The sequence below is a fragment of the Diadema antillarum genome, unplaced genomic scaffold (genome assembly GCF_040938485.1).
Source record: "Diadema antillarum isolate AM-2024a unplaced genomic scaffold, OU_Dant_1.0 seq00000138_RagTag, whole genome shotgun sequence".
NCBI classification, from domain to species: domain Eukaryota; kingdom Metazoa; phylum Echinodermata; class Echinoidea; order Diadematoida; family Diadematidae; genus Diadema; species Diadema antillarum.
In genome coordinates, this window is record NW_027271215.1 from 57,353 (window position 1) to 75,666 (window position 18,314).

Here is an 18,314-nt window from a genome sequence, read left to right on the forward strand (position 1 = left end):
AATGATGTATTTTGTTTGATATCTCTTCACTTTTTCATAATGTAGGGCCCTTCCAAGGTGCACGAAATAATGGGTCGTCACAAGAAACCGACAAGTCTAGGATTAACTCAGGGGTTGCAGAGGGATGTTGACGGCCTCCTCGCCAGATTCATCAACTCACAGAGTGTCCGCTATGAAGAATTCTCCAGAATTTGGCGTGAGCTAAATTTTCCTCTCATCTTCTGGTGAGTCACACTGGATGCAGGCTTTAAGAAGCTCTTTCCCCTTTTTTTACTTCTTTCTCTCTTTTTCTAGTCACATGGTCAATATCAATTCAGCATGCGGACATTTGTAATAATGGGTAGACAAAAACCAGAAAAATATCAATGTTAAATTGTTTGTGACTCAACATTTTGTAGATATAAACAGACATTTTGCTTTTCTTTTATTAAACCAAACATTGCATTTCATCACATTTTAATTCGTTTAAGTATTATTAAATAGATCTCTGCAGTTATTTGCAAGGAAATGTAAATTGAACTCAAACTTTTCACAGAATGATAAATTATCACAAGACAATCTTAGAAGTGTGCTTTCATCATTTTCATTTAATTTCGTGTACATGGTGATATCTATTTAGCTTTGTAGCATTAATTTGCATACAATGTATGTGCAACAAACGATTTTGTTCACATATAATGTCATGACATACAAATATATAAAGCATGTGTAGTTGTTGAAAGTGGAATGATACCAGACTCCTGTCGTCAAGAGAAAGAATCAGGGAAATTCTGGAAGAGCATTTATTTGTGTGGTACCGGTCATAATTTTACCCTCACATTGAAATGAATGTCTATCAAACCTAATTTGATTGGTAATTTCTGAAGTGTTAATGGGATTTGAAACACAGAAACAAGCAGTGAAAAGGTTCTGAAACTCAGGAAAGACCAACCAATGATTCTGTTGCAATCACAGAGCAGGACTTACGAGGTTTTGCTGGGTGAATTTGAGATTATCTTACTTGTTGATGCTATTCTCAAAGATTTTCTTTCTCTGTTTTTTCACAGTGGTCTGAAGAACTCTACGACTGAAAGAACGGTAAGCAGGTTTGATGATTTAAAAGAAAATTTCTTTAACTAGCAAACTGTATGTGCCATTATTCAGCGAGCCTATTTTTTTTTTTTTCAAAGTGGGATTTCCCGACAGTTCTGTGGTCATGTAGTGCCAGTAATAAACAGAGAAATAATGTACACTTGCACATCACATTCATGTCGGGGTCAGAGTTGATAATTTCATACAACCTGTATGTTGTTAACCTTGCAAATACCGCCATACTCTCGAAATATATGTGTGTGCAGTAAATTGATTCCTCATTCACATGTTTTCATTTCGCTATGAGGATGTTGATACATTTTTTGTTATTTTTGTCAATACACAAAAAGTTTGTCTTTTTTTAAAAGTTTCTAAAATATTTTTTCACTAGTCTTCTTATAATTGAAAAAAAATGTTAGAATTCTATGCAGTAGACATCCCGGTGAATTGTTATGATGTGTACATATAACCCAATGCAGGATTATTACATCAGAGACTGTAGGTCAAACATGTGCTTAAAATGTGCATTAGTGGTTCTGTCCATTTGTACCTCCATTATTGTTTTTTTTTTCGTCAAGGAATATGATGGTTGGAAACTAACAAGAATTTTAGTCCGCTGTGATATTAGCGTTACTGTATTTGCAGTTATGTAAATGACTGTACAAATGTATAATCAAGATAGGCAAACGTAACCACACATTAACGTATCATGTTTGACATTGAAAAATCTTTGTGTTTATCTGTTGTTTTTGTGTTACTCTACAGTTTGCAGGGGAAGTGTTTTTCATTGCTTTGAAGTATCTGCTGCCCCCTACTGACCTCCAGAGGAAAATATTTGGAATGTATCTGCTGTATGGTATTTACTACACACAGCCATGCAAGCCACCAATGAAGGTAAAATAGGTTCTGTAATTTTACGCTGCATGCTCAATGCTTTTTGCAGTTATATCGTATGAAGATTTTTTTTTTTTTTTTAAGGTGTCTCTATCTGTCCTGGGAGGCAATTTTGATCTTAGAGTTGGATTAAGAAGTCACTCAATGCCTATAGTCATAGCAGAAAGCCAAGTATTTTGTAGGCATATGGTAAAGCAATTAGATATTATGCTTACAGGATGTATTATTTTCTAAACAGGCAATGCAACTGCCGGGTACTTTGTATTACATCAGTGTACCACGGTATATCATGCACAAATCCACCTCCTTTGTCTAACCCGTTGAGGACGGACTGATTTTGCGACAGCACGCTTTTCCCATAGACCCCAGCCCAAGTATACTCAGGACTTGTCGTCAATGGGTTAAAATGGGTCAATGGGTGCTGTAATGCTCAAAATTTGGCGTGGTATGGTATATCGTTTGGTTTGGTTCAGTTTGCTATTGACTGCTGGAACGCAGCCTAATTTGCAAACTGAGCTATTTCAGGAGAAATTTTTTCACATGGTGTCATAAGTGTGATTGTAGAATGTTCTATTTTTGCAGTGGTCATGTTCACGTGGTCACTCTATCATAAATGATTTTGTAGGCAAATTAGAGTAGATCCTACCTGTGAGCTAAGTTCACATGGTGCCTGGCATCGATCAGCAGTTTAATAGCTAATGACAAGTTCCGCATGATTTATGATTCCAAAGTGAAGTGCCCTATATGCAGTGACTCTTGTTTTGTGCATGCTGTAAGGGGCAGTGCTCATTTACAGGATATTATTCAGCACTTAAGTGGTCAAGCCAAACCATGAGGTCATTGTTGATTGTGATCACATGGACCCACTTTATACAATGCCTCACAGGGGTGCCCTAATCACCAATTTGTGATCAAGCTAACCACAAGATTTCTTGTGGTAGCCCTAACTGTAAGTATGCTGAATATGAGTTCCATTCACATGCTCTGTAACTAGTTTAGTAATTTGGCTGTGTGGAAGTGTCTCTCTCCCCCAGATCCTTTGCATACTAATATTATGCCAAATATCAGCCACTGTTACAGGAGTGGTAGTGTAAACTCATCAGATAGTGAAATTAGCAATGTACACAGTACATTATTCTCAACTGTATTGATGTGAAAGATGAAGTTTTATGTGTGTGCCTAATGCATATTAGTTTGCTGCCCTCTTGTGGTGCTTTATACATCATATAGACGGACTTTCACTTTCAGACTAAATATGAGTAGTCTCTTCCACGCACTGAACACTGTTTTTGTTAATTGTTTAGAAATACAAAAGACTCTAAAATAAATGAAGGGGTATGGAGGGAGAGCAGACTTCATAAAGTTATTGAATACCAGCTTGATAATAATTAGCTATGGTCAGTGAAGGTGAATTTCTCTACAGAATCTATCCCATTAGGAGACTGGGCATACTATCCTTCAAGCCTAGAGAAACTACAATATTGTTTGTCTCATAGATTATATCCAGTGGTGAAATCTGCAGTCCACCTGAAGAGACCTCTGCACAGGGTTTTAGGAAAAATGCAAATGAACACAGGCATGACTTATCTGAAAAAAAAAAAGTAAAGCAAGTTAGTTTTCCTGTTTCTTACTTTGATACATGGCTGTTATTGGCAACACAAAACACATTGGATCTTGCTGTACATGTATCTTATAGTATGTATTGTGTTTTATATTCTATTTTGATCCTATGTCCCTATGGCAAATAACTTACAGCTTTTAGACCTTATGATGGCACCTGTAAAAATTTCCCAGCATAGAAATGACGCACAGGTCTGAGTGCGTCAGTCAGAATTGTGTGCATAAGGTAACTATGGAATGCTTAACCCACAAGGCGAAGTCGAGTGGGTTTAGGCTAAATTCCATAGTTACCGCATGCACACTATACTCCAAATGACACTTGAAAAGACGTGTGCGTCATCTGTGTTATAGAATGGGTAATTTTCTTGCCAAAAATCCATTTTTCTATCATAAATACCCAATGACGAATTTACTGGATGCATTTCCTTTTAGCTTGCAATAGACGAGAGCCCGAAAATTATGCGTCCAGTATTTACTGGATGCATTATTTTTTTTCAAAACCATGCATCCAGGAATTACTGGAGGCATGATTTTTATAGCCAATAGGCATCTCGTACCGAGTGCGCGAACGCTTGCTTGGTGCGCGAACCTTTGTTACAAGTGCGCGTACGCTTACTACAAGTGCGCGATAACATGTTTACCACTATGACTCAGCGTGCGGCCAGTACAAAATCAACACATAGCTCTTGACCAATGAGATCGCAGGATTCTCGCTACCCATTCTATAATGACAATTGTTACTGAAGAAGCAAATGATAAAAAAGTCTTTAAGATGCACAAAAGATTTAGGGGTTGTTTGTGTCTAGCTTTTGTTAGTTTATAAAAGATTTCTGGCTTTTTTGTACAGATGAACTCTGCTTCATCGACCATGGCTAATCGTAAAACGTTGAAATAGTTGGAGTGTACTTGTTGTCTTGGAGACAAATTTTGATAGATTCTAGAAAGGTCCAGTGATATTAAAGTGTAAGGCAAATATACAAATGCATGAATTTGTCCTGTCCATTGTATGTTTTCACCGTTTATGACATCAACCATTTTTTCTTTCCATTTTGGAAAATCTATTTCAAAAGTAAGAGGGTAACCATTGTATTCATATTTTGAGAGCTAACTATGTGAGACAGAAGATAACAATGTCACATATAGATCTCTCTAATGCCAGAACACACTGCAGTCGAAAACTCTCTTACAGTTTCATGATATACAGTGTGACACTATAAAGGAGGAGGTCATGTTTTCATTACCGTTGGTTTGTTTGTTTGTTTGTTTGCTTGTTTATTTGTCCATGTGCAAAATAACTTTAAAAGTTCTGCACGGATTTGGATGAAACTTGTAGGGAAGGTTGAGAATTACACATGGAACAGATCATTAAATTTTGGTAGTGATCCAGAAATTTCTATGGATTTTATGAAGGATTTTCGATATTTTGGCAGGTAGGGTCAATGAACTTTGGAGTTCAAGCTGCGCATTTTTTGAGGTTTTCATACGCGCACTAAAGTGTGTACTCTAGTTTCTGCTAGGGCGAGGAGCGCCTCGCAGCTGAGGGTTTGTGACATAACAAAGGCTTCTATATTGGGAAATCAGGCAATTTTTCAGCATGTATATGTATAGGTGGAAATCACTGATTTCTATGGAAGAACGAGATCATCGGTGGAAAGTAGCTTCTTGGTGGAGGTCTGCACTCTCAGAGTGCCTTTCTAGTTATTAGATAATGTCATTGCTCCTTTCAAGATTAAAAATAGATAATATCCATTCTAAAAAAAAGGAAGCCCATTGAAAAAAAGAGAAGGAATCCAAGGGGGGGGGGGGGGGGGGAGGAGAAATCCATTTTAAAGTAGAGCTGAAAAGGGGCATAACAAAAGAGCCATCTCATCTAGCATATAATTTTTTTCATAATTTCTAATTTGGTGTTGTTGTTATTATTTTTTTCATGCAGATAAGAATAGCATGAAATAAATACTGAGGTGTGGATTAACTGCTTGCCCCTGTTACCTTGTGTGGGTAATTTTGATGTCCATTTAAATATAGCGTGCAGCTGTTGGAAATATCAGCCGGATTGCTTCCAGCCAATGTCTGAAAGAGAGTGAGTCGGGGTAAGGGGGTGTGAAGAGTGGGTGAAAGTTGAGGTCAACATCTGGACAGCATGTCTTATGGCTGTACCATACCTGGGCACTCACGTTGCACATTATTTATACTTTGTTGTCGTGCATGGGAAAGGTTGAATAAAAGACAAGTCCATCGTATAGCACCATGATCTCTGTATACGTCGACAGGGAAGCAATGTTACACCACAGTTTCATTCCATGGAATAATTATGTGTAGTCTTGAGTAAATTCTATAGTACATCCATCATTTGGTCTAGATTATATTTTGATTAATCAGTTCATGTCAGAGCTTTCACTCAAACTTTTTTTAGCCTTCCCTTATGAAATGTGAAGTACCATACAATTTGTACAAGCTTCAAGGATATTTTGCATACACAAAAACATACTTTAATGGGAAAGTATAGTTTCGGTTGAGATGGGGCTTCAGGTTTCCAACATTTTTTGATGATGTTTGCTGAGATAATGAGAAACTTCTTATGAAATATGGAAGAGCGTATATTTCTAAGCGGAATTCAAAGTTTATTTGATGAAAATTGGTTTGAAATGGCTGAGATATTCAAAAACAAAGTATTCAAAACAATGCGATCCTAATTAAAGGTGAGTCCCACCTTTTCTTAAGAACTCTTTGTTTTGGAAAAAAAAACAACTTTGAATTCCTCTTAGAATTGTATGCTGAGTGACATTTTGTAAAGTGAGTCTAAGTATCTCACAAAAACATACAGTTTCTTTAGTTTGATGCAGTATCTTTTTATTAATAATTTTTATTGAATTTGTTATTCATATTCTGTAAGGTAGAATAAAAGTTTCTTTTTCATTTCAGCTCTAACTTTGTTATAAATGCAACATTGTTCATTTCTGTTGCCGAATCATGAAATGCTATCTATTTATTGTGTATTCTTAAATTGGCAACTACCAAAGCAGACTGAATCCATAAATGTTCCCATCTCAAATTGGCAAATTATTGCATTCTTTTTCTGTCTGTGTGCAGATTAACCCATTGAGGATTGGCTGATTTTGCTACAACACCCATTTCCCATAGACATTTGCCTGAGTATACTTGGGACTTGTCCTCATTGGGTTAAGTCACTTGAACCAGTCACATTCAGAATGTTTCTCCAATATACACGCTGTAAGATATTCATTGACATTCAAAGTTACCAATTTGGTAATGTCAAGAGGATCATATCTGCAGCAAATTCCCCCCTGGTCCTTGATGGGTTAAGGTGAAGAAGCTGTCAGTCTTCATAGGATATGGAGAAGGGGGTCGGCTTTCAGTGAGGATGGTCTCTCTCTGCCCTTCCCCTTAAAGGTTTGTGGTATCTTCCTGTGTTTACAGGACGTCGGACCAAAACAAGTCTGCATCCAGACGTTTGGAATCCTTCCAGAGGGATGAGTCATAAGCTTTGGCCATCGCTACCTCCTACTTGATGTCATTTATCAATCTCTGTCCCCCCCCCCCCCCCACCCCCATAGGTTCCTCCCCCTCTCTCTTTCTTGTAATTTATCAATCTTCTGGAATCAATCTAGATGACTCTTCGTAAATGCTTTTTCTTCTGTCCAGTTGGCTCGCCGTTCTTCACACGTGATAAAGCTTTTCTTCATCCAGCATTTTTAAGGCCTGGCCAAATAAGAGTGTCAAATAATATCAAAATCACTTGTCAGCCAGTGCATTGTTTGTTGCTCAACCATAACAACCTCTTCTTTCTCTCTCCTATATAAATGTAAAGCTACCAGTAACGAGTATCTGGTTTTTCTCCCTCTGTCCCATCTCTCCCTCTCCGTAAACTGTCTCTCTTTCTCTGTCACTATGATACCGCTTTCCTCATGTTCAAGTGATAACAGCAGCTGTTTTTATTCCTGAATGTGAACTTCATAAAATTGAGCAGACCCAGGGGTCCTTTAAATACTTTTCCTGGAAGGATGTCATTATCCATCTTCATACTTTATGATGTTTGGGATGTGTTGGTATGCTGCTATGGTAACTTTAGCTGTTCCTGGGCGGTTTCCATTAACTTTGTGGAAAGCAAGGGAAATCACACTTTAAATTTTTTTTTTTTTTCATGAAGAAACAATTTAGATGAAAAACTTTATCAATCAAGAGTATTAGATGTCTTAAAATCAATAGTATAGGATGTCAAAAGAATTTATTGTGATGTACGTTCATATACTAGTACTTTTGGTTGACAAAACTCGCCATTTTCTCCTTACTCGGTTGGTTTTCGATTCAGAGGTTTATAGGGGCAAAAGGTTCAGTTCTGATTTACTGACAGGAAACACTTAATAAGAGAGAATAACAATGATATGATCTTATTTATCCCGGGAAACCTTTTCAGTACCTGGCATGGCTATCCCAGAGGACCCCCGATATTATTACTATCACTTTAGCATTGACAGATTTAACCACTTAATAATCATCCTAGGGCAAGAGGGACCTATTGAGTGAGACATCTTGTCCGACGATGATGTTTGTGCTTGGATTTGACCTGAGGATACCTCATCGAAAAGTCCAGAGAATTGTCCACTAAACCACAGTGTTCTAACATTTGCACCTTCTATCTTACAACATGTAAATACATTTGTTTTTTTTTTTTTTTCAATATTAGTCTTTATTTGTGAAAAGATATAAAAGGAGTCTAAATCCAAGATGTATTCATTAGTATCAGTGCAGAGCCTTTTTCCCCCCGATAGTTTTGCAGACATCAACAAAGGCCATTTGTAGATTTAACATTACAAGAATAATTTCATACAAGTACAAAGACTGCATAGCAGACGATGTTAAAGTTCACAAACTTCTCATTCAGAGAATATTGAATTTCCAGACTTTGCTTTAATACATGTTCATCTGGAAAAACTGTAGAGGAAATTGAATGTTTCTTATAGCTATACTATGAGGCTGCTTAGGTTCACAATGAATCGTGATTTACACATATGCCAAAGTTTAACAAAAGTTCTTCGAGCATATTGGCAAACTAGGATAATGGGTGATGTTTGCTGAAGGAGGGTAAACAGCAGTCCCTGTCCAGGAAGTCTTTTGGGAGTGTAATAAAAGATGATGTACAGTCCTGTATATTTAGATGTCTTCAGAAGGAGAGTCGAGGAGGATGCAGTCTGTCAGAAATCGTTTTGATGAATGCCCAACCTATCCCTCCCCCTGGCAGCTTCACAAATTAGCCTGGAGCCCGGCCAAACCTGTCTTCCACGAGCACCACTCAGGGTCGGGACCGAGTAAACTTGACAAAGTGAGATAAGAAAAGGAAGAAAACAACAGCACTTTTCATCACCCTCTTCGCCAACCGCACCCTTGTTTTGATGGGCCCTTCTTTGTTTTCATGTTGAAAGCACGGCAATTTAACATGCCTCAGATTGTCACCTATCCTTTTGAATGGATTAAGACATTTTGGATGGAAGTGATGAGTAACTCATTTGTTTTTCATCTGCAGTCTTTTTTTTTTTGGGGGGGGGTTAGTTTTTTTACTTAATCTCGGCAGAGGTGCATGCCCTAAGGGAAACAAGCAATGCATGATGGGATTGTCATTCATAACAGTGTTACAATGTGAGACATAAATTAACCTAGCTTTAGAATATAACGAGAATCTCTGTTCTGTTGCTCATTGTATCATTGACCTATTTCTGCACCAAAGTCTTAAATATGTATATGTCAAGGATTCAAACTGTTTTCTTCAGAAATAGCACAAAAGCTCATTGATTTTTTTTTTTTGAGGTAATGATAAACATCTTATTAAAAGAAAATATGAAAGAATATGTAGAGGAATTCAATGTGTATTTGATGATAATCAGTTTTAAAATGGCTGAGATATGGCTGAGATGTGATGGCCGAAATATGTTTTTGAATATCTCAGCCATTTTAAAACCAATTTTCGTCAAATAAACTTTGAATTCCTCTTAGAATTCTTAGAATTGTATGTTCCTTAACCCGTTGAGGACGGTTTGATTTTGCTACAACACGCATTTCCCATAGACACCTGCCCGAGTATACTCGGGACTCGTCCTCAACGGGTTAATATTTCATGAAATGGTTTTTAAGTATCTTGCAAAAATTTAAAAGCTGAATCCTTACCTCAACCAATACTGTACCATCCCTTTAATGCATCAAGTTTTAGGGGAAATCTTGCTGTCATCCGTCCTCATAAAACTGGCAACTTTGATGAGAATTTTACTACATATCTTAGATAATTAGAGAAAGATTTGATGAAACTGGTTAAATTAATTAAATCTGCACACATACATGAAACAAGTAAAAACATTTGCCAATTTCAGACAGAAACACTTAATCTTCTGAATTGTGTTGCCAAATTAAGGATCACATATAGATTTTTAAAATGATTTATAGGCTGTGATTCAGCGACCAAATTAACAACGGTATGCCACTGAAATAGGTCTCAAATAATAAGAGAAATGTAATTTTACCCTATGAAATACTAGAACTAGGAATGAATGATGATTGTGATAAAAAGATGCTGCATAAAGTCACTAAATATGCGGTTTCTGGGGACATGATTGGTTAAATGTCGAAGGATTGATCATCAGAGTTTTTGGACAGTGGAGATGCACCTGTTTTTGTTGCCGGGAATGGCACACCTTGCAGACTTTGTGTCCTAATCCTCTGGCAGTGAATCACTGAAAACTTGGCCTCAGTGAGGTTGCATCCTTGTGTCTGTGTTAGGCAAACCCTTTCCCTTACACCTGCTCTTGATGCATTTTAATCTTTCTTTCCAATATTATATTCATAAGATATTTTTGCCATTGTCACATGTTTGCAAGTGGTCTCATCACAGCCTGCACTCTCCCCTCTTTTTTGGAAAGAGAAAGGGAAATTACCTAGCATCGCACCCTATTTTCTTATTCAGAATAGACAACAATCAACTTACTTGGATGGGGCACCCACAGTTAAAGGGCAATCATCCCCTCACAAAGGGAGCCATTGACACTGCAGTCAGTTATTAAAATCACATTCGGGTAAACATCGGTTGGCAACTGTACGGTACCTCATGTGGCTCAAAAACATCTCCAGAGATATCGTGGACCAGAATGTGATTTTTCTAATTTTCATGATGTTTTATGTGAAATGTTACAATAAGAATGCTCACCACAGAAAAACTATGGATTTGTCACATGACTTTTTGGTCTTTCATGCATGGGCACACAGAAAATGTGTAGCTAGCCAGCCAGGCTATTGTTCTATACTTCATAATCATAGTTTCATACAGCAGACTGGCAAGTCAATCACAGACAGTTTAAGTTTTAAAAACCTGTGATATTTCTAACTGTGAATTGTAATGGTGCGTTGTGAAAGGAGTTTGAGCAAACGTCATAAATTTCTAATGTTGCATTATTTGGCAATGGAAATAGGTGTACCCCTTAACATAGATTCAGCACAATGCAGAATTATTAGTGAACCCTCGGTGAAAGTTTGATGAGAATTGGGCAGTCCATTCAAAGTTTAGTGTTGTTTTTTTTTTTTAAGTTTTAATCCCATGTGCTGTCCCTTCAAAGTAGAAACTCTACAACAGTTTGTGATGCAAAAAGTCATTTGGCTTCAAGCAAACTGCACATATTATATGCCTAAAACAAAGCCCAGAACATGACCCCAGGCACCCTCAACTAAGACCAAGGGTGCTGAGTTATATCATCTGGGATTAATAACAGTTACTGTAGTGTTGTTGTTGTTCTTGTTTTGCAGGCTGTTCACACACACGACTGTGCATGGCAAATTATAATGAGCATTAAAAAAATCAAGTGGACTGATACTTGCATCATGATGTGGATCACAAGAGTGATTCTTTTGTGCCTGGGTCCGCACAAAAGCATCATTTATATGATTTGCATCATGCCAAATCAAGCTATTAAAATTCTAATTTCAGGTGTCAGTACAAGGGCCAAAAGCATGCTACGAAATGATAGCAACCTGTCCATACTGTGCAATGGAAAGCTTTCAGCTGATTTTTTTTTTTTTTAATGGAATATTCTGATGTCTGTACCTTGTGGTAAATTTTGTGCAATTTATGTCTTGGTACTATTATTGTCTGTCTGCATCTAAATATACATTAGCTCCATTATATGAATATAACCACATTTCCTGGATACAGTAGTTGCAAAGTCTATCTCCTTGTGTAGCACATCAAGTGGTGTAAAATTACCCATGTGGCGGAGTTGCAACTCAGCTTTGGACCCAGTCAAAGTGAGGAGTCAGTCCAAACAATGTACATAATGGGATAAAATTCATCGTACATAAACCAGCGTCTAATTTCTATTACTGGCACATCATTTAGTTGAAAATCTTTCACAGTTTTTGAACTAAGAATTATCACCATTAAACTTTGTGAAAGGGGGGATGAAGTCCATTATCAAGCATTTTTCAGTTTAGTAAATTCAACATCAGTGTTGTGACACCTCAAGATTTTCTACAGTGCCCCTAGCTTCTACTCAAAGCATATGTGCACACACACTCATGCACACACAGACACACCTGTACACTTGTATTGGGGATTATGTTCATGATATAATCTTATACAGAGTAGGTTTTGTTATTGTGTGGAATGATGCAGTTAAACATTGGTTTGAGCATCCTGTCTTCATTCATTCATTCATTCATTCTTTCATCCATTAATTTATTTATGCATTCATTCATTCATTCATTCATTCATTCATCCATCCATTCATTCATTTATTCATTCGTTTTTTTTCCATCTCCAACCAAACGTGTAGAATGCATTTTTTTTTTTACAGAAGATATCTTCATTCATTCATTCATGCATTCATGCACTCATTCATTTATTCATTCATTTTTTCCATCTCCAACAAAACGTGTAAAATGCATTTTTTTTTCTTTGTACAAGATATAAAACCCTAGATATATATAAATCGGTATTACAAAATATGATAAGTGTAATTTATGGATGTACCATTAATATGGCCAAAAAAAAAAAAAAAAATCATGCAGTGACAGAGACAAGAGCATATAGGCCTATACTATTGTATATCGCATCTTTTCCATTCTAATGCTGTCCAGTAGAAATGACTTCCCTTCACCCTATGACATTTCAAATGAGACAAATACGTCGGGTAGCCGATTTTTGTACCGTGATCAACAGGAAGACTGTGCTATTGTGTCATCCAAGAGGAGAAAATTTACCCCCCCCCCCCCCCTCCCTGTAGCTAGCTGAGCAGTCTTGCTAGTACCTCCTTGCTTGCATCAGAGATGAGAATTGTATACTAGGGGACTACTGCATGATAGATTGATCAATGATTACATTGACTGACTTTCAAATATGAAGCACCATTTGTAACAAGGAAGATGTTCAATGTGTGGTTAGGAAGCATGAGTTCAAATAGCTCTAGAAAAAAAAAAAGGTGTATAGACAGTCAGACAAACATGTCAGAGAAAGAGAGAAATAGATGGAGAGAGAGAGAGAGAGAGAGAGAGAGAGAGAGAGGGAGAGAGAACTTGAATCTCGGAGATGACAACTGTTTCTTTTGTGCAGTATGTAGTAAGTAACTGTTTTTCCACCAAAATATGTTTTTCCAACCCTACTGCAAGGCTGTTTTATAAGGTTGGCAACCCTGGAAATGTAAAGCAATTTTAAACTTAGTAACTGTATTGATGGACCAAATCCAATTATACCTTTAAATTTCAAAAACAGCTTTAAGTTTCTTTCTTTTTTAATCTACAGGGACTGTGCAGTACTGGTTGAGGTGGGGATTCATGTTTTGAACATTCCTAAGTGAGATAATGAGAAACCTCTACTGAAATATGAAAGAGCATGTAATTTTAAGAAGGATTCAACGTTTATTTGATGAAAATCGGTTTTCAAATGGCTGAGATATCAAAAAAAGTGATAATAATAAAAGGCGACAGGCCACGCCTTTTATTAGGATCTCTTTGTTTCACCTTGTTTTTGGATATCTCAGCCATTTCAAAACAGATTTTCATCAAATAAACTTTTGATACCCCTTAGAATTGCATGCTCTTTGACATCTCATAGAGTGGTTTCTGAATATCTCGCAAAACATTAAAAGCTAAATCCTCACCTCAACCAGAACTGTACACACCCTTTAAATCCATGTTATGTATGTACAGCTGCAGTGTGCCTTGTTTGTTGCATTTGATTGTTTTGTGTGATTTTTTTTTAAAGATTACATTGTACTTTAAAGTGGGGTTTTTTTAGCATGTGAAAATCATGTGGACTTTGGAATATGTCATTTGATGACATGCTGTGTTCATTTTTTATCACCAATTTCTTGACATTTTGTCTGTTGGACATGTCAATTTTCTTCAATTATCTTCCCTTCTGATGGAAAATATTGTGTTATGTGCTAAAATGAACAAATTAACTATGAGAAAAAAAATAGTTCATGTTCTCAGGAAGTTCACAATAATTTAATCTGTGGTACCTAGTGGTTTTGCGTGCAAGCTTTATAGCCCCTCTCAAAACTTTTATCATTAAACGTACCCCCTGTCGCTTAACATTAATGAATTAAGTTAGTGGATGATAGAACTAAGAATGGCAGAATGATGAAATCGATATTGGTATTGACTTTTTTGTTTGTTTGTTTTTGTGTTTTGGGCATGTGTGACAGTGAGTTATGTTTGTCATTTAATGAATGCATAGAGGACATTTTCTGGTATCTTTCTGGACACAGTGCCAAATGAATGAGGTGAAGGTCGTTGTATTCCAGGAAGGTTTCCATGTAGCACGGACACAGCAAAACAAACATTTTCAGTAAACCAGACAAGTATTCATATCTATAAGATTTCTTAAAGTCTCCCAAAGACAAAGAAAGTTAATACTTTCTCATTAATATGTAAAAATTGTCTTTTAATCTTTCCTGAAATTGAATGCACTTACAAGTGACATCATTTGTACTTTGTACCATGACATATCAGTGCTTCCATAGGATGTCATTTATCTTTTCAATAATGAAGTTGCTTATGTTCAAATCATCAGCTTTTTCAGTACCAGTCAGATTCTATGGAGGTATTGGGGGAGTTGTTATATTTGTATGCATTCAACAAATAGTTGGTTCACAAAAGAATAATCTTCTGACATATGAGCTATTTGTGATCAATCTTGATTAAGTGACAAGAATCTGTGCTAGATACTCTAAAAGTTGTTGCAAGAAGTGATCATCATTATAAAAATAAGTGTTGAAGATTGCATATTATACATTGGCCTTGCGCCTCTTGCTGCTTTCGCTAACTTCCTTTAATTCTCCTTCAAACTGATTTGTGGTCTCTGCGGATTTGACTTTTAGGGGATGGCTTGTTCTCTGTCCGCGTAGATGATAATTTCTGCACATGATTGTCAGTTTGTGTTTGTACTTTTAATGAGCATGCACATGAGCAATTGGAATTTGAAACTGAATTTCAATTTTGATTATGATTTGTTTTACTTGGCCGCTAATATGAGACTGCATGACGTCGTTACACTTCAATGTTACACGTCGGAGAGAATGACAACCATAATTTGGTTGGAAACATTAATACTTGATGTTCAAGTGATGGATACATGTTTGGGCAATACGTCTTGCCAAGAATGACTATCAAGGAAATCTGTCCGAATTCAATCAATAACATGCTGGTTTACGGAGTTTCCAGTCTCCTAAAACTACCCTCATACATATTGTAGCACAGATTTAGGGACATTGCATGAGGAATATGGCCTTGGGATCAGTTAACTCTTTATATGCCACGTTCGCACGTCCGACTCAGTCGACAGCGTGCCAACTTCGCATATTCTGCTCAACAAACAAAGCCGCCAAAACCTATCGATAAATCGCTAATCCCGCGGTACAATCAAAGCGTTTCTCGCTCTTTTGTTCCTCTCACGTACGGCTTGCATTCTATGTGGTGATTGACTATCAAGCGGTGTTCCCAACTAGATTCGCGAGTTCATTCTAAGTTTTCTGTCACTATTTTATGTGCAAAAGTCATGCCTTTACAGTAATGTAGCAATTGATAATTCAAAAGAAAAATTGAAAATAGAATTGTTATGCATTGTATATGGAAGCAAAGTTTGGCATTCCTCTTTAACTTTGCTCACTATTATGTCCAGCTTAACAGAAATTTGTAGAAATTATACAGATTGGAAAACCAGAATTCTTTCTCAAAGCATGACTACCTCCGTGTCTCAGAATAACGTGGCACACAGGGGCTTTCCACCATGGCACATAAAGAGTTAATAATATATAGTATGGTAATCAATACAGCTAGTTTTTGTTTGAATCTTATTCTTAATAATCGGGAAATAAAATTCAAACAAATCAGAATTATAGATTTATATAATTGTTCCTTTGTCGCTTGCACTCTTCTGGCTTTAGCAATGCAAAAGTTTGAGATTTTACATGTAAAATCATCTCAATTATCTTTTTTATTTTCATTACAATATCTAGAACAAAGACAGTTCTAAGTCAATGCTGCTGGCTTTGTTCTAGTTATTTTAATGAAATAGAACGTAAGATTGGAATGATTTTTCACTTAAAATCTCAGACTCTTGCATCGCCTTTAAGCCAGCAGTGCCAGGGACAAAGGAGAAGTAATTGTGTTGAGGGAGGATGTATTGCATTAGGCTACTGCTTGACAGTAATAAGCCCTGAAGGCCACTCAGCTCACACTTTTTAGCTGTGACAAGTGTTACAATGAAACTGAAAAAAAAAAAATGAAACTGAGTTGAAGAGCTAGTATCTTATCCCCTTTCAGACTGGAGTTATCTCGTATAAAAATATTTTATGTGCAATGCTCGGATATAGGACGTTTGTAGGTGTTTGAATGCTCTATTATATTCATACATCATACGAATATGGTATGTCGTATATCGACACAATTGTTTAAAGGGATGGTACAGTATTGGTGGAGATGAGAATTGGGCTTTTAACTTTTTGCGAGATACCAGAAAACACTTATGATATAGTACAGAACATACCATTTTAAGAGGAATTCGAAGTTTATTTGATGAAAATCGGGTTTGGAATGACTGAAACAACCAAAAACAAAGTAAAACAAAGTGATGGTAATAAAGTGTGGGTTCCACACTTTATTAGAATTGCTCTTTTTTCGATATCTCAGCCATTTCAAAACCAATTTTCATCAAATTAATGTTGAATTCCTCAAAGAATTACATGCTGTTACATATTTCATAAGAGGTTTCTCATTATCTCACCAAAAATTTTTAGAATATTGAAAGTAGGTCTCAACCAAAACTATATGATCCCTTTAAGCATCGCTCTGATTTATCTATACAATGTTCATTAGTGTCTGAATGCTCTCATATCTAAACATCATATGAGAAGGCTGGGCTTATTCACAACGTTTGCTAGGGTTAGCATGAACTACCAAATACATGCATGGTAAAATATTTATAAACACATTGCGCAAAGCCTGTGCAAAGTTCATTTTACGCAAGGTAAAGAATTTTACATATTTATGAGCTTCCCACGAAACATGACATTGTGCGAGGTCTGATGCTGCAATACACCTTACGTATTTTGGGATATTTTGTATGAATTGTCTTTTATAAATACAATGCACAATGTATGCATTCATATGACAAGCACGAAAAGTCGCTGTGTGTGAATGCAACCTAAAACTCTGAATGGTGCGTGTGCTTTTATTTGAAGATGTTTTCACTGCATTTTTGTGTGATGAGCTTTTTCTGCAAATTCCTTCCTTTCCCCAGTTTTCAAAGTTTTGACAGAGTCTTGTTTCAAATTGCTCCCAGAATTATATCAGTATGTATTTTTTAACCTAAATTGTCATGCATCTAGGCCTACTGTATGCATGCCTAAATGGGCTATCTTATAGGAGAGATACTTGTGATTTTAATTTGTAATTATATGCCTTTGAGACATATTCATATATTCTATTGAAATATATCTCATTCTGACAGACAAAAAGCTTTAAAGGGTGTTTTTATTCAACTTCTTTTTCTTCAAATAATGTACCATTAGCTGTGTATAATAGTAACCAGTGAAAGGTTTGTCAAGATTCAGATGTGACTCAAGGCCTGCGTAATACGGAAATTGTATTCATGTTCTCAAAAAATTTAGGTCAAGCTCTTCCCTCCCCCTTTTTTTCACGGAAGGGGATTGTTAAATGCTCTTTGGATCTGACTCAAATGTTGTATGATGAGTGATTATTTGTTCAAGGATGATTTTGCTCAAGACTGGGTAATTATTTCCTGAATAAATCTGAACCAATTGATTTAAGTAAGGCCACTTCAATGCCATATTTTTGCCAGATGGTGAAGTATTTGTATCTCAAATTTTGCATGTGTTTTGAAAATAAACCTGTGTAGGACATTGCCACCCCCCCCCCCCCCACATTTGTCCCCCACCATTTTCTTCCCCCACCATTTTCCCCAAGTGAGTTGTGAGTCAGATGTCCACTGTATTTTGTTGCAGACAAACAGCAATACTTTCAGATGGTTTGACAGGGAGTTTTGGTTGCCAATGGCAGCCATGGGGTTGCAGCATCCGGCATTGATAATCCATCCCATTCAGAAGGATGCAGAATTGTAAAAATCTCTTGGAATGCTCTTCTACGGAATCAAGTATTTTCATATGTCAACCTTTGTTTCATTTTTCCATCTGACGAGATGTCGAAATAGCTCA

General features: G+C 36.6%; 1 protein-coding gene across 1 annotated transcript in view; it reads left to right on the forward strand.

Annotated features, from left to right (window-relative positions):
• Positions 1 to 69: 69 nt before the first annotated feature.
• The window catches only part of LOC139727643 (snRNA-activating protein complex subunit 1-like), a 60,772-nt gene continuing 42,527 nt past the window's right edge, over positions 70 to 18,314 (forward strand). Inside the window, exons 1-4 of the mRNA XM_071638622.1 lie at positions 70 to 224; positions 1,047 to 1,077; positions 1,837 to 1,965; positions 8,846 to 8,926. Of these exons, the coding sequence (XP_071494723.1) occupies positions 70 to 224; positions 1,047 to 1,077; positions 1,837 to 1,965; positions 8,846 to 8,926 (396 nt within the window). The remainder of the gene's footprint in view (positions 225 to 1,046; positions 1,078 to 1,836; positions 1,966 to 8,845; positions 8,927 to 18,314) is intronic.